Here is a 15,732-nt window from a genome sequence, read left to right as displayed (position 1 = left end):
GCTCACCACTGCCCTGCTGCCCCTCCCAATGATGTAGGTGTGCAGTTTAAATATCCCACCCCTGTCCATCTAGGAGGAAACTTGGCCCTGGATCTTAACATATTCAGATGGAAAAGTAGGGAGAATTCCAGAAGTTAAAAGGCACAGGTGTAATTCTTAGAGGGGGCCTTCCCAAAGCTACTGGTGCAGGTTGTGTGGATTTTTCTAGCCATGGGCATTTATCCCCCACTCTCTTTCTTCCTCATGTAATTACTCCCTTCCTTGGCATTGAAATGTAAGATGGGGAAAGAAGAGAAGCAGCCCTGCGTGCTCTCTTGCTGAAGTCATTCTTAACTGTAAAAGAAGACACAAACAGGGGCGCCTGGGTGGCGCAGTCCGTTAAGCGTCCGACTTCAGCCAGGTCACGATCTCGCAGTCCATGAGTTCGAGCCCCACATTGGGCTCTGGGCTGACGGCTCAGAGCCTGGAGCCTGTTTCCGATTCTGTGTCTCCCTCTCTCTCTGCCCCTCCCCCATTCATGCTCTGTTTCTCTCTGTCCCAAAAATAAATAAACGTTGAAAAAAAAAAAAAGACACAAACTGTTGGCAAAGCATGTTGAGTTTGTGTATGAATTTGATGTCTCCCTCTTGATGTTAATATTCGAGGATTGAGGGGCATCTGCCTGGGTGGCTCAGTCGGTTAAGCGTCTGACTGCGGCTCAGGTCATGATCTCATGGTCCGTGAGTTCGAGCCCCACGTCGGGCTCTGTGCTGACAGCCCAGAGCCTGGAGCCTGCTTTGGATTCTGTGTCTCCCTCTCTCTCTGCCCCTCCCCCTACTTGTGCTCTGTGTCTTTCTCTCTCTCTCACAAGTTAAATCAACATTTTAAAAAAATATTCGAGGATTGAGTGTGTGTGTATCATATAATGATATTTAAGAGCCTGGAATAGCTCTTTTTATGACACTGAGCTTGCTTTCTGCATTGATTGAACTTTGGTTTTGTTTTCACATTCTCTTCCTTCTCACCGTGTCTCAGAACTTCTTAGGCATCTTTTTCTAGAGAAATCTCTGTCCTCTGCTTGTCCTTCACTACATGTCACTCCCTTCCAGACCATCGAATGCCACTGCCTTTCCTCCCACTGCTGCTTCTCTCACCCAGCTCCCTGCTTAAAGCTGTTCGCCGACATCCTGCCTTGCTGGCAGTGAAGTCTCAAGCCCTGGACTGTAATTCCCCAGGTATGTTCCTAAAAGAATTCCGGCTTTGGAAGTCTCCTCAAGATTGTGTAGACCATTGCTTGGTCTTGTGTAGACCATTGCTTGGGCAGTTAATAAAAGATTCAGAAATCAAGTAAATTTTGCATCCTCAGAGGAGCAGAAATCCGTGCTTGTCAGCTTTTTAGGAGATTTGTTTGGCCTCGCGTACACATTTTTTATAGCCCAGGGACATATATTTTTGCATGTTTGACTTTATACTGTAAAATCTGCCGTAACGCTTGCTTGTAACTTTTCTTCCCTGATTTTTGTGGAATTGATTATTCTCAATGTTGCTGAAAGAGGAGGGTTTTGTTTTGGGTTTTTTTGTTTTGGTTTTTTGGGGTTTTTTTTGTTTGTTTGTTTGTTTTGCAGTGAATTAAGTCAGGATATTTTTGGTTAGTAAAATTACTTAAGCGGTAGAACCTTAAGGAGGCCCATGACAGGATACAATAAATGTGTACCTCTAGGTGTGGTGCTTAGTAAATACTGTTGATTAGCTGAAAGTAGCATTGCTGTTGTCGTTTGTAAAGCTAATAACAGTTTGGGGGATGTTGGCCTTTATTGGGTGGACATTTAGATATTTTGGTATTTTACTTTTACCTTGAGGAACATGTAGATCCTTTTAAATGAGAACCTGTTTTACTGTTTCATAAACTTTATGTTTTTAAATAACCCATAACTACTGTAATTCACTGTTTTAATGGCTGCTTTGGGGAAAATCCCATGAAATCTGTAAAGCTGGTTAGCATTAGTATACTTTTGAACTAAACGTTCTTGGGCTAAGATATAATTAGTTCGTTACCCACCTTGTGTTTTTGGCCAGAAAACAAAAGTCATTAATCACTATAAATACAAATGACCTTTTTGGCATATAAAATTCTGAAGAGCGTAATTATTTGTATGCGAGACTAAAGAGATTCTTCTTTACCGGTAATCATTAAAATGGCATTCAAGACTGTGATTCCTAATTTGCTGGAAGAATTGGCATCTATATAATGAGTCTAGACGTCCTGTCTGTGGTAGGAATAGACGAATGTCCCTGTTACCGAGGATTAAAGGGGCTGTCCTTTTACTCTGGCCAGGAACGCCCCAAGTTCATATTCATGTGGTTTCTGTTCTTTTGGTTTCTTCCCACCTTACCTCATTCAGAGTACAGGGGGATGGATGGTGGTTGACCAGGACTGAATTCATCCAATACTGGGACAAGGAAACGTTTGCTTTCGCCACTTATGTGATCTTTCTTCCCTCACTGTCCGGAGAATGAATAATCTCACTCCTTTGGATGTATTCGCATGGTTTTCGTAATTTTTCTAATAACTTTCTTGTAGCACTTTATCTTAGGGATCTAATAACTGGCCTCATTTAACTACCTGCCACCTTCCCTTATCCTTCTCTGTTAAAGAAATCTTACAAAGCAGCAGAAGCATGTCAAAGTCTAACCGAACATGTTCATTTGTTATGGCAATCAAGTCTCCTCTTTTTAATATAAATATAGGGTTTGGGGAAAGGTTTGGGGAAGGCGTGCTGTCTGATTTATTTTGCTCTGCTTTATCCCATATGGTGGTGTCTTTGGGCTTTGTGTGGCCTGTGGGTCAGTGGCACTCCGGAGATTGGCGCGAGTTGGTAGTGTTTCACCCATTGCAGGGCCAGGAGCACACCCACCACTGGGCCATGTGCTGGTCTTAGCCCTGGCTGTGGGCAGTGGTTCCTATTAAGAACCCTCTCTGAGTCTCCCTCTTTGGACCCTTGGGGCGGGTGGCAGTCCCTCCCCGGTTTCCCATGTGGAGGCAATGGCTGAGCCCTGAATTCAGTTTTACAAAGAGGCATGCAGGCCGAATCCTCTTGGCCTTCATGCTATAGCCTAGTGCCTTTCCTTTGTAGGAATCTCCAGATTAAATAAAACCCCCAAAGCAAAAAAGCCTGGTGTTTCTGCAAAAATAGTTAGGCACAGCGTAGTTCTAAGTACTCAGAAGTTTGGTGGAAGGTGGCGGGTAGGGTTCACAACTCCGGATTTCATACCCGTGCTTATGATGAAAACCTACATGTGTTCTGAGCGGCTTCCGGCTTCCCAGCAGCCGTGGGTGGTAACGTGGTGCATGGTCTATTGCTGCCCTTTTGTAGCTGAAGAGGACCCGGCTGTCGGTGCCAACCATATGGCTCTAAAGACCAATGCCTGACCCGCCGGCCCTTCCGTGGGCTGCACACAGGCGAGCGCCTGTCCTTATGTTTTGCAGGGTGCCTGCTGCTCCCAGAGCCTGTCACTCTTCTCAGTTTTGTTTCTTTGCCTCGGGCCACAAGATGCTTTTGTTCGAGAAGCCCCCGGATTGGCGGCACCCCAGCTGGTCTGTCTGTGCTGTCATTACCATCCAGCATTCTCCATTTTATTTTATTTTATTTTTTTTAAATTTTTTTTTTTCAACGTTTATTTATTTTTGGGACAGAGAGAGACAGAGCATGAACGGGGCAGGGGCAGAGAGAGAGGGAGACACAGAATCGGAAACAGGCTCCAGGCTCTGAGCCATCAGCCCAGAGCCTGACGCGGGGCTCGAACTCACGAACCGCGAGACCGTGACCTGGCTGAAGTCAGACGCTTAACCGACTGCGCCACCCAGGCGCCCCAATTCTCCATTTTAATTCTCCGTGTTTTGATGGCCAGAAGTGTAGCAAGGGGCGTCTCTTCATAGGACCACGCTTGGTCATGATGAAGTTGCTGCTGAGTGACTTAATTCGATGAACTAGGGAATTCAGAACTTTGCCTCTTACGTTGTTCTTTTTCCTCAGTACTGATTGCACCATAAAGATTTGTATGGGTGTCACTGAAGCAAATGAGAGTTCATCCACCCAACACACAGCAGACCAACAAAAACTGACCAAGTTTTTGCAGTGGAAGAAAGTAAGCTTTATCTGTTGGTCTGGTGCCACCCAAGAGAGTTAGGGGGCTAATACCCCAGAGTCCTGACCTCCCCAGTACCTTACAAGTGAGGATTTTTTTAAGTTCATTTATTTTGAGAGAGAGAAAAAGAGTGGGGGAGGGTCAGAGAGGGGGGAGGAGAGAAAAAATGCGAAACAGGTTCCATGCTGTCAGCCCAGAGCCCCACGTGGGGCTCCATCCCACGAATCCTGAGATAATGACTGGAGCTGAAATCAAGAGTCAGACACTTAACTGACTGAGCCACCCAGGTGCCTCACGAGTGAGGATTGTTTTTTTTTTAATTAAAAAAGAAATTTTTTTTAATGTTTATATTTGAGAGAGAGAGAGAGAGAGAATGTGAGCGGGGAGGGGCAGAGAGAGGAGACACAGAATCTGAAGCAGGCTGCAGGCTCTGAGCTGTGAGCACAGAGCCCTACACGGGGCTCGAACTCACAAACTGTGAGATCATGACCTGAGCCGAAGTCGGACGCTTAACCGACTGAGCCACCCAGGTGCCCCACAAGTGAGGATTTTTAAGGGCACGGTTTGAGGCAGGGGTCTTCTGAGAAGGTGGATGCTGTTGATTGGAGGCCCATGAAGTCACGTTAACAGATACTGCTTAGTTACTTCTGGTGCTACTTCATCTGCTCCCATGGAAGGGGTTCCATCCCAAGATACTTGGAATCTGAAAGATACCTCCGTTCTTCATGTTGGAGGTTTCATCAGGGGCATTTGGTGCTTCTGTGTCGAGGGCGTTGCTGGTTAGCTGCCTGTACGTGCTCAGGATAACTGGGTACGTGTGTAAGCTAGTGAGGTTGTGTACTTCCTGTTCCTTTGAGTGATAAGCAGGAAGTCCCGCCTCTTGGGCCTGGTTCTGTGTGTGCCAGGCCCAGCTGTGCCTGGGCGCCATATGACCTCTAGTGTTCCTTTTTTCCTCTGAACTGAGGATGTGGATGCTAGCTTCCTGGGGAAGCAGAAGCTGACTGGAAAGTATAGGATTATAGCCCCCAGGTTGGGTGGGTCAATCAACCATCTAGATTGCCTTTTGTGGGTTTTTTTTCCCCCCACTTTTCATCAACTCAGAGCCTCAGTAGCTTACTGAGGTGACAGAGAAGTCTTAATTTGGGTGATCTTACTTAGCATTATATCGTGAAGGAAGGGACATACGTACTGGATTAATGATTTTGATGTCCCCAGTAAATTAAAAGTTTTTTGAACAAAGCGTGGTCGTCCCTGGACCAGCAGCATCAGCGTCCCCTGGAAACTTGTTGAAAATGCAGAATCTTGGGCCCCATCCCAACCCTACTGAGTCAGGAACTCTGTGGTTTGCATTACCCACCCCCCATCTGTGCTGTCAGAAGCCTTCCAGTAATTCCGATGTACTCGAATTACATCGAAAGTTTGAGACCGCCCCACCCTAGAGCAGCATTATCTAGAACTTTCTGCAGTGAAGGGAATGTTTTCTATCTGTGCTGTCCAAACAGCAGCCACCAGCCATTTGTCATGTGGCTTGTGTGACCAGGCAACTGAATTATTAATTGTACCTAATTGCAACTAGTCTAGATTTAAATTTATTTCTTTTTTCTTTATTTGTAATACTTTTCATCCAATTCCCTTCCCTTCCCCCATCTTCCACCATATGGTTATGGTAACCATAACTCTGATCTCTTTTTCTGTGAGTGTGTGTGTGTGTGTGTGTGTGTGTGTGTGTGTGTGTGTTGTAAGCTTCCACGTATGAGTGAGATCATACCGTTTTCGTCTTTCTCTGACTTACTTCACTTAGCATGATGCCTTCCAGGTCCATCCATGTTGCTGGAAATGGCAGGATTTCCTTTTTTATGGATGAGCGGTATTGCGTTGTGTATACACACACCCCATTTCATTGTCCATCCATGCATCGGTGGGCATCTTGGTCCCTGTGACTAATGCCGCAGTGAACATGGGTGCAGATATTTTCTGGAGACAGTGATTTCATTTCCTCAGGATGAATACCCGGAAGTGGAACTGTCGGATCATATGGTAATTCTAGTTTTAATTTTTTGAGGGACGTCCATACTGCTTTCCGTCGTGACTGCGCCTTGGACAGCCCAGCTCCAGAGTGTACCTGTACTTTTTTTATTGTGTGGATGAACTAGTAGGCTTTTAAAAACAAGTTACTGGTTACGGAATTGTTAATTTTACATCCCCGAACAAAACGCTCCTCAAGTGAAGGTCCGATTGCCATAACAGTCATTTCTTCAGGTTTTTCCATTGCACGAGACAGCTGACTCTTGATCGCTACTGGGTCAACTGTTTAGAGTTGGAGCGCTCTGGCCTGTCCATTGTGTCCAGCGAGTGGTTTCTGAGGCTTCCTGCCAGACGGAGCCTCGCAGGGGGTGTTAATGTAGGAGATTAGGCAGGTACCCTTCTGGCCCTGACTGGGGAGCCCACCCCGGGACTCTCGTCGGGTTGTCCCAGAACTGCAGAGGCCGACTGCTAAGTCTGGCTGGCTCATGCTTCTCACGTCAAATGAGAATAACGTTCAGGTTCTGGATTTAGGAGGCCTTGAAGGAAAAGAGGCTCCTGCTGGGCTCGTTGGTCTGAATTGTTGTCAACTGCCAGAAGATAACTTGAGGCTAGTCCCTGGGTATAGCTCCTGGGGTGGCAGGACCACATCTTTGTCACCTAAAATACAGCAGAAACTCTGGCCCGAGAGTGTTCCCAGTGGTCCTCTGATCCTGTGACTAAAGCAGAATGTGGCATTTAGGAGCCAGGGAACACCTGAGAGCGGTCAGGGACCTCTCTCTCAAACGTGGCAACTGGAGTCTTAAAATCAAAGCAGCCGTTTTTGACAGAAAATGACACTCAGTGCTCTGTCACAAGCAAAGTTCTACATGACTGAGCTTCCTAATTGAGGACCTCATTTGTTGCATTATTTAAATCCATATTGTTGATTTTCTTAATCCAGCTCTTTGGAGAATCGTAGAATGTTGAAGCCAGGTGGAAGAGAACTTAGAAAGGGTCACAATCCAGCCAGGACTCCTGTGTCCACACAGCACATGGCCCTCTGTTTCCCTTGTGTACTCAGCTCCTTGTTGTCTCTAGACTTTGTGCTCAGCTGGGGTCACAGTCACAAACAGAACAAACAGATCGACGAAAAGGCATGTTGCAAGGGCGTAATTAAAAATACATCGGGGCACCTGTGTAGCTCAGTCAGTTAAGCATCTGACTCTTGTTTTGGGCTCAGTTCACGATCTCATGGTTCCTGAGTTCGAGCCCCATTCTGGGCTCCATGCTGACAGTGCGGAGCCTGCTTGCGATTCTCTTTCTTTCTCTGTCTCTCAAAATAAATAAACTTTAAAGAAAATAAATCTATCGATGCTGACCATTCACTTACATTTTGAAATACTTCATGCTAATGTGTCAGGCAGAGATCTTGAAAAATTTCACCAGAGTATTCTGACCGGTGACGTATTACTGCCATTTTTTCCCTAAAGGCTGCATTTGTTCATGTTGCATGTGTGTATAATTTAGTTATTGCACAGCTCATATTGTTAACTCGTTCTTTTTTCATGTATAATTTCATTAGAATTAGTTTTCCAAGCCCAAGAGCTGTTTCCCTTTATCTACTCTGAGACTTCTTTTGTAACTTACTTTCTTTAAATAGATCACCTTTCTCACTTTAATCCCAGACGTATTGAAATGCTAGGTGTTAAAAGTGTGGCTCTATACACATCATAAGCATTCTCTAAATACTGGCTGAAAGAGTGGATGCTATCCCATCCAGCCAGGTCTGAATGTTAATTTCTTCTGATTTTTGCTACGGCCAGGTGGCGGGAATTCTGTAATTGAGAGAGAATATTAGCTGTGTAATGTTTTTCCCTTTTTAGCTTGAATGGAGTCTCAACAACAAAATTCATATGCATACAAAAGGCTGGGAGAAGTAGAGTAAATAGAATGTAGGGTTATTGTTTGTGTCCACAAAACAAAGCCCTAAATCACATTTAGCATAATTTGTGGTTTTAAATTGGACTGATTTAGCAAGGAGAGTGAAATAATCTCTCATCCTGTCAAAAAGGCGATACCTTCAGACCAGCATTTAATTGCATTGGCAGAGTAACTTGGGGAAGGCAGCAGTAATTCTGGCTGCATTATTCTTGGTTTGTGGCTAAATTGAGATCATCATTTTCTCCTGGTTGCACTAACTTTCTTTATTGCTCTTCAAACTAACCAGATGAATGCAGTGAGAGAAGCTTAGTGGTAGCTGGAGGGTGCACAGGGGAAAAGGGTGAGGTCCCCGAGCAGGGCTGACTAGCAGGGCTGTAGTCATCAGTAGAGCTGTGCCTTACACACTGAACGTTGTGGGGTGAGAAGAGTCAGCTGACAACACCCAGCGACTCAGCAGGTGCACCTGAGTGAACTTCTCTGCGATCCTTTATGCAATGTGAATGCTGTTGATTCCCCGGAAAGTGTCTCCCCGACCACACACCTATAAGTGTGCTTTTAAGGCCAAATTGTACAGGTAGGGCTTCTATGCATTCATGTTGGTATCCAAGAGTACACTTTCTGGAGGTTAATTTCTAGCTGCCTCAAGTTTCCCATGGAAACCCACCCTTTTATCTCCTCCCCAAACCGTCCCCTTGAGTAACTGTCTGTGCCTTGTGCATTTTCCATCGGGACCGCTGCCACCTCCCAAGTGTCTGAATCCAGACTGATTCATATTCCTCACAATCCCTTCCTCCAGTGAAAGCATTTCCCTTGCCTTTACCAAGCCTTCTTCCCTCTAACGGAAGTCAGATCATCGATACCTTAGACATTTTATGAAGCTGAAATTGAGGACTCGGAACTGTAACGAACAGTGTGCCTGCCCTCCTTATTCTTGTTCCGCTGGGAGTTATGCACCAGAGCTCCCGCAGCGGCTCCCTCCTTAACTATTTCAGATGTCTGTTTGGAATCGGATGTATACCTTTGTAGTGGTTCTAAGTAAAGGTGCTCCTGGTTTTTCCCAGTCTGCCGGAGTGTGCCCTGGAAGGTGTTGGGATGGGAAGTAAAGGCACTGACATAAGACATGACCCTTTGTTGTGCTGTACCCAAGGCCCATGTCAGTGGTTTCGGTAACATGGGTAGTCTTGGTGTTAGAATTGACATGAACCGTGGACAAGCCAACGGTTTGTATCAAATGTTTGTAGGAAGGCTGGATTAGCGATGGGGGGCATCTGTTACAGATCTCCTTGCTACCAATGGAGAGTTAGTACTTTTGAGGTAAAGATGCCTTTGGCCTGCAAGTTGATATTTGCAAGTATATGCTCTAGGGAAGGAAGACTCTTTTAGATCCTCATTGGTTTATCTTAACCTTTGATCTGCATGCTAGTATTCATATCATGCTACTGAGTTGGTTTTTCATATTTCTGTGTAATAACAGTGCATTGATCTGTTGCTAATCTGATGTAAAGTGTGTGTGTGTGTGTGTGTGTGTGTGAGATCGATCAAGGTGTAAAGACCAGAAACCAAAATCATGAAAGAGGTTGGTTGAATATTTCATCATTTGAGGTTGAACTTACATTGTGATTTAGTGCAGTGTAAAGAGAACAGCTCTTCATGTGGCCCCTGGGGTGGCTCAGTTAAGTGTCCGACTCTTGATCTCAGCTCAGGTCATGATCTCATGGTTCATGAGTTCGAGCCCTGCATCAGGCTCTGTACTGACAGTGGGGAGCCTGCTTGGGATTTTCTCTCTCCTCTCTCTCTCTGTCCTTACCTACTCATACTCTATCTTTCAAAATAAATAAAAATGAACTTTAAAAAAAGAAAACAGCTCTTCAGATATCAGATTATTGAAACACCTTGATGAATGTATCATTAACCAGGAAGGGCTTTGGCGTTTGCGGTCTTCCTTCAGGTAGAGGTGCAAGGAAACCCAAAGGAAGAAAACAGTCGTACTTGTGAGGCATCGTATGGCAGTTATAAAAGAATTTATGCTTTGGAATATTCACCTATGGGCTATTAATGGCAGCCTGAAATTCTCTCTTGCCCTTTAAAGAAGCGTTTTCATTTCTACTCGATGGTGAGTTGTGAACCTAAGAAAAACCTACAAAAAGTAATATGTATGTATATGTGAATCAGATGGTCATACTGGAGTTTCATCTCTCTTTCCTGGGCAAGAAAAGCACAATGTGTTGCTGGCGTTCCTTACGCAGAGCGAGGTCCCTGTATTCACACCCAGCATCTTTGTTTCCCTAGCTGTGCCGCCAAACATAGCAGAGCTGAAGAATTTGGAAGTGCTGAACTTCTTTAATAACCAGATTGAGGAGCTGCCCACACAGATCAGCAGCCTTCAAAAACTCAAACACCTGAATCTGGGGTGAGTATCCCTGGAGGAGAAAACAGAAGAGGAAGAGGGGGAGGGCGCATGCAGGCTATGAGCACAGGAGGGACCGTGTCTGTTACTGACTTCTAATTTCTTTTTGTGTGGTAGGACTTTAACAAAAGTTTTACTGCTTTTAATATGTCTTTTCAGTGGGCTGCATTATGCTTATCTATTAGAGAAGTAATTGCAAAGCTAATTGTTGGTGCAGTAAGGGAGTGTGTGTGTGTGTGTTTTGTCATATTTGGTTTCTAACAAAATTTTATTTCAGTTACATTGACTGGAAAGGGACTTATTTGCATAGCGTTAACTGTTCAGACCAGTTGCAGTGTGGTTGATTTTTCTCTCTGTTTTAAGTAGAAATCGTTTACAAAGCGTCTTCCTTCCACAGAAGTGGGGGGGGGGGGGGAAGGGAAGATACATTTCCGAACACTGCTCCATTGATTCTTACAATTCTTTTATGTAGTTGAGAGGTTATAATCCTGTGTCTTTCTTTATACAAAGGTGAAGAGAGGAGGTTCGATTCAGCTGAGGTGGCAGAACCAGGTAGCAGTGAATAATAATAATACATCTGTTGCTTTCCAGCTTTCAAAGTCCTCATGCCGGGATTTGACCCTCTCAACAATTATGAGGGACGTAGGGCGGGCAGTAGTTTTCATTTTGTGGAGTGGAAGTCAGGCCCTTTCCGAGAGCCTCAGTGACTCTTTCCTGATTGCCCCTGAGCTTAGTGACCGAGCCAGGCAGAGGACCCCATTATCTGGGGTCCGGCCCTCTCCATGAGACTCCATAGATGCCACCAGAACTTGGGCTTCTGAATCCTAGCTTCACTGTTAAAGCTGGGAGGTGAAGCTGTCCACTCATGCTTCATCTGCTGTGTGAAGTTGCATATTCATTAAATTATAGCCATTAAATGCTTTAGTTAAGCTAGTGATTTACATGGAATGGTGATAGAAGCTGGCCAGGTATTTATCAATTTCATAGGAAGGAATCATGAAGGGAAAAAAAACATCTTATTCATGGAAGGATTTTTAGTTGAGCATATTCTTTCTAGGGGGAGTTTGGTTAGAGACTCATTTGATGTTCACTCTGCTTAGGATATAATCTTGCAAAGATCCATGAGCATTCTCTTTCCTAATGTCTGAGGGGAAGTAGAGCTTAAAGGAAAAGGGGAATATGACTTAAATCAGATGGCTTTCACCCCTACACATATGGAGATTGTGTACCCATCTGGTAAAACAGAAAAGAAAGGATCCCTCATTTATATCTTTGTTTTGGGAATTATTAAGTCTTGATTTTAATTTGTACGTAAGCAAGAAGCTAAAACTAGATGTGTATACTAGCTGTACAAAACTAGGTACATTCTTACTGTTAATTTTTGATTAATTGGTTTAACGAGTCATTTATTTATTTATTTATTTATTTATTTATTTATTTATTTAAAAAAATTTTTTTTTTCAACGTTTATTTATTTTTGGGACAGAGAGAGACAGAGCATGAACGGGGGAGGGGCAGAGAGAGAGGGAGACACAGAATTGGAAACAGGCTCCAGGCTCCGAGCCATCAGCCCAGAGCCCGACGCGGGGCTCGAACTCACGGACCGCGAGATCGTGACCTGGCTGAAGTCGGACGCTTAACCGACTGCGCCACCCAGGCGCCCCACGAGTCATTTATATATAAGGTGCCAGGCACAGTACCCGGTCCGCGGTAAGCAGTACATTGTGTTGGCTGTGTCCATCGCCCTCGCCGTCATCATCACTTTCTTCCTTGTTTCGTTTACTTCAGGACTATGTAAGTGTCTCATCTGTGTCAGGAACCTTGCTAGTATTGGGGTTCAGTGGTGAAAATCACAGTCCCTGGCCTGAAGTGTGGGGGCGGAGCCAGCTGTAAATGAGCAGTGACGGTTCACAGCCACGTCCCTGACATGCTGGAGGTTGTCTGAAGGCAGGTGGGAGAGACCGCCAAGGGGGTTAGTCAACAGGTGAGGTTGTCTGAAAATTCCCATAGGGGGCAGTATGTGAGCCAAAATTTGATGCACGGAAATGAATTTCTCTGACTCAGAGGCAGAGGGAATGCATCCCAGGCTGCAAGAATGACATGATTATGGGGCGCCTGGGTGGCTCAGTCAGTTGAGCGTCCGAATTCGTTTCAGGTCACGATCTCGCGGTTCAGGAGTTCAAGCCCCGTGTCGGGCTCTGTGCTGACAGCTCGGAGCCTGGAGCCTGTTTGGATTCTGTGTCTCCCTCTCCGTGCCCCTCCCCCACTCATCCTCCCTCTCTCTCTCTCTCTCTCTCTCTCTCGCTCTCTCTCGCTCTCTCTTTCAAAAATAAATAAGCATTAAAAAAAAATTTGTGGGGGCCCCTGGGTGGCCCAGTCGGTTAAGCGTCCGACTTCAGCCAGGTCACGATCTCGCGGTCCGGGAGTTCGAGCCCCGCGTCGGGCTCTGGGCTGATGGCTCAGAGCCTGGAGCCTGTTTCCGATTCTGTGTCTCCCTCTCTCTCTGCGCCTCCCCCATTCATGCTCTGTCTCTCTCTGTCCCAGAAATAAATAAACGTTGAAAAAAAAAATTAAAAAAAAAAATTTGTTTTTTAAAGAATGACATGGTTACAAGCTGAGAGTACTGCGTGTTCCACGCAAGTTGTTCAGTGTTGCTGAGTGTAAAGTGTGAGGCAGGAAGCGGTGAGGGAAGAGGTGCGGCCAGGTAAAGAAGCACGAGTGTCTGCTATTTTGTTCCTGAGTATTTCCTGAGCTCCCAACTATGTGCCAGGCACCGTTCTAGGTAGTAGCCATCCAACCTTTATGGAGCGTTCGTCACAGTTGGGGAAACCAACGATAAACAAATAAATGTCTACAATGGCAGGGTGGCCCTGGGTGCCAAATAAAGGCACTCTGATTTTATCCTGCCGACCATGAGGAGCTTTTACGGCAGGCAGAACAGGAGGTATGAGAAAGGATTGGATTTTTGTAGGAAAGGTCATGCGGAGGGGAGGTTGGGGTAAGAAGCGGTCAGGACACCCCTAAGCACGCTGAATTAGTGTTTCAGGTGAACTAGGGCAGTGGCAATGCCCAGCCAGGAGAGGGGTTTTGTGTGAAAAATACTTAAGAGCTAAAACTCACAGTCACTGATGGTATGGGTGATGCCTGGGGGTCTTTCTGGGCAGCTGAAATAGAAATAAAGATGGGGACAGCTGTGGGAATAACATCATGAGCTCAGGTTTTGTTCAGTTGGGTTGGAGGTACCTTAGGACAGAGTTAAAAAGTTTTCTTTTTTTAGTCAAACGCATCTTAGTTCCCTCTCTGTTGTCTTTGGAGCTGTTTGCATTTTTGGCTCTCGGTGTTTTATTCATTGTGTAAAACTTTCTGTGTATTTAATTACATCGCTACATAGATGGAATTGTCAAAGTTTGAACAAAAATTCTTAGCTCTCTGGGAGAGGAATTAACATGAGTTTCAATAAAGGATATTTCTGTTCTCAAATGGCATAAAGAATTATACCTGCATAGCCCTGTTTAAGGAGAGTTATAGAGAGAGGACTCTTTAGAGGAAGCAGTCTGAATAAAAATAGACACACAGGAGACACCAAAAAACTCAACACGGAAAAACCCCAAATAATCCAGTTAAGAAACGGGCAGAAGACATACACAGACATGTCACCAAAGAAGACATTCAGTGGCCAAAAAACACCTGAAAAATGCTCAACATCACTCATCATCAGAGAAATGCAAACCAAAACCGTAATGAGACATCCCCTCACCTCTGGCAGAATGGCTAAAGTCAAAAACACAAGAGACACCAACTGCTGGTGAGGATGTGGAGAAAAAGGAACTCTCATGCCCTGCCGGTGGGAGTGCAAACTGGTGCGGTCACCGTGGAAAACATTTGAGGTTGCTGAAAAAATTAAAAACAGAACTACCGTATGATCCGTAACCCCACTACTGTGTATTAGTACACCGTACTACTTTCATACCCAAAGAATACGAAAACAGTAATTTGAAAAGGTATATGCACCCCTATGTTAATAGCATTATTTGCAATAGCTCAAATATAGAAGCCGTCCTTCAGTAGATGAAGGAATGGCGTGGGGTGTGTGTGTGTGTGCGCGCGCGCGCACGTACTTCTCAGCCACAACAAACAATGAAGTCTTGCCATTTGCAACAACATGGATGGATCTAGAAGGCCTGCTGCTAAGGAAATAAGTCAGAGAAAGACAAACACCATATGATTTCACTCATATGCAGAACTTAGAGACAAAACAAACGAACAAAGAAGAACGGAGACCAGCCACAAAACAGAGTCTTTTTTTTTTTAATTTTTTTTTTTCAACGTTTATTTATTTTTGGGACAGAGAGAGACAGAGCATGAATGGGGGAGGGGCAGAGAGAGAGGGAGACACAGAATCAGAAACAGGCTCCAGGCTCCGAGCCATCAGCCCAGAGCCCGACGCGGGGCTCGAACTCCCGGACCGCAAGATCGTGACCTGGCTGAAGTCGGACGCTCAACCGACTGCGCCACCCAGGCGCCCCCAAAACAGAGTCTTAAGAGAACAAACTGATGGTGACCAGAGGGGAGGTGGGTGGGGGGATGGGCGAAATAGGTGAAGGGCATTAAGGAGTGCACTTGTTGGGATGAGCACCGGGTGACTCATGCAAGTGTTGAATCACTGTATTGTACACCCGAGACTTACGTATAGATGTAACACCGTGTGTAAAGTGTACTGGAGTTAAAATAAAAATGACGTCTGTACACACACAGATGAGACCCTACAGCACAGCATTTAGGCCACGTATATGCATATTCTGAACAGCACGCTCAACCAGAAGTTGCTTTCAAAGTTATATACGGTATTTGCTGTTTATCCTGATGATGGCAAGGCCTGAAGGGCTTTTTAGGCCCTCTGAATAAATAAAGTTTTGTTATGTTTCTAATTGTTTAAATGTGGTTCATTTTGTGGTCATTTTCTACAGAATATAAAGCCACATTGGCTACTTGCTGGTAATTATTTCTGGGATAATCTCAGTACAGTAGCACCGTGGGCTAACTCTTCTGGAATGGTTTTTGACCCCGTGAGATGCTGGAGTCATCATGCGAAACTTAGAAGTCTTCAGTAAGTACAGTTCTGAGTGGCTGTGTGCGTGAGTGGGTCACCGTGGACGTGAGAAGAATTATTACCCTTAGCTACTAACTAAGAAGGTTTTACTGAAGCAAGAGGAGCCCAAGAGGACCTCTGGAAGTCAAAACGTTCCAGAAGGGAA

At 45.1% G+C, this 15,732-nt stretch overlaps 1 protein-coding gene across 2 annotated transcripts in view; it reads left to right on the top strand.

Annotated features, from left to right (window-relative positions):
* RSU1 (Ras suppressor protein 1) overlaps positions 1-15,732 on the top strand; it is a 203,702-nt gene that overhangs the window by 47,272 nt on the left and 140,698 nt on the right. For both annotated transcript variants that reach the window (XM_047867796.1, XM_047867795.1), the window contains one exon: positions 10,360-10,480. In XM_047867796.1, coding sequence (XP_047723752.1) covers positions 10,360-10,480 — 121 coding nt within the window. The remainder of the gene's footprint in view (positions 1-10,359; positions 10,481-15,732) is intronic.

Source organism: Prionailurus viverrinus, chromosome B4 (genome assembly GCF_022837055.1).
Source record: "Prionailurus viverrinus isolate Anna chromosome B4, UM_Priviv_1.0, whole genome shotgun sequence".
In the NCBI taxonomy this organism is placed as follows: Eukaryota; Metazoa; Chordata; class Mammalia; order Carnivora; family Felidae; genus Prionailurus; species Prionailurus viverrinus.
Note: the sequence above shows the minus strand (reverse complement) of the source record. Positions and strands in the feature narration are given on the sequence as shown.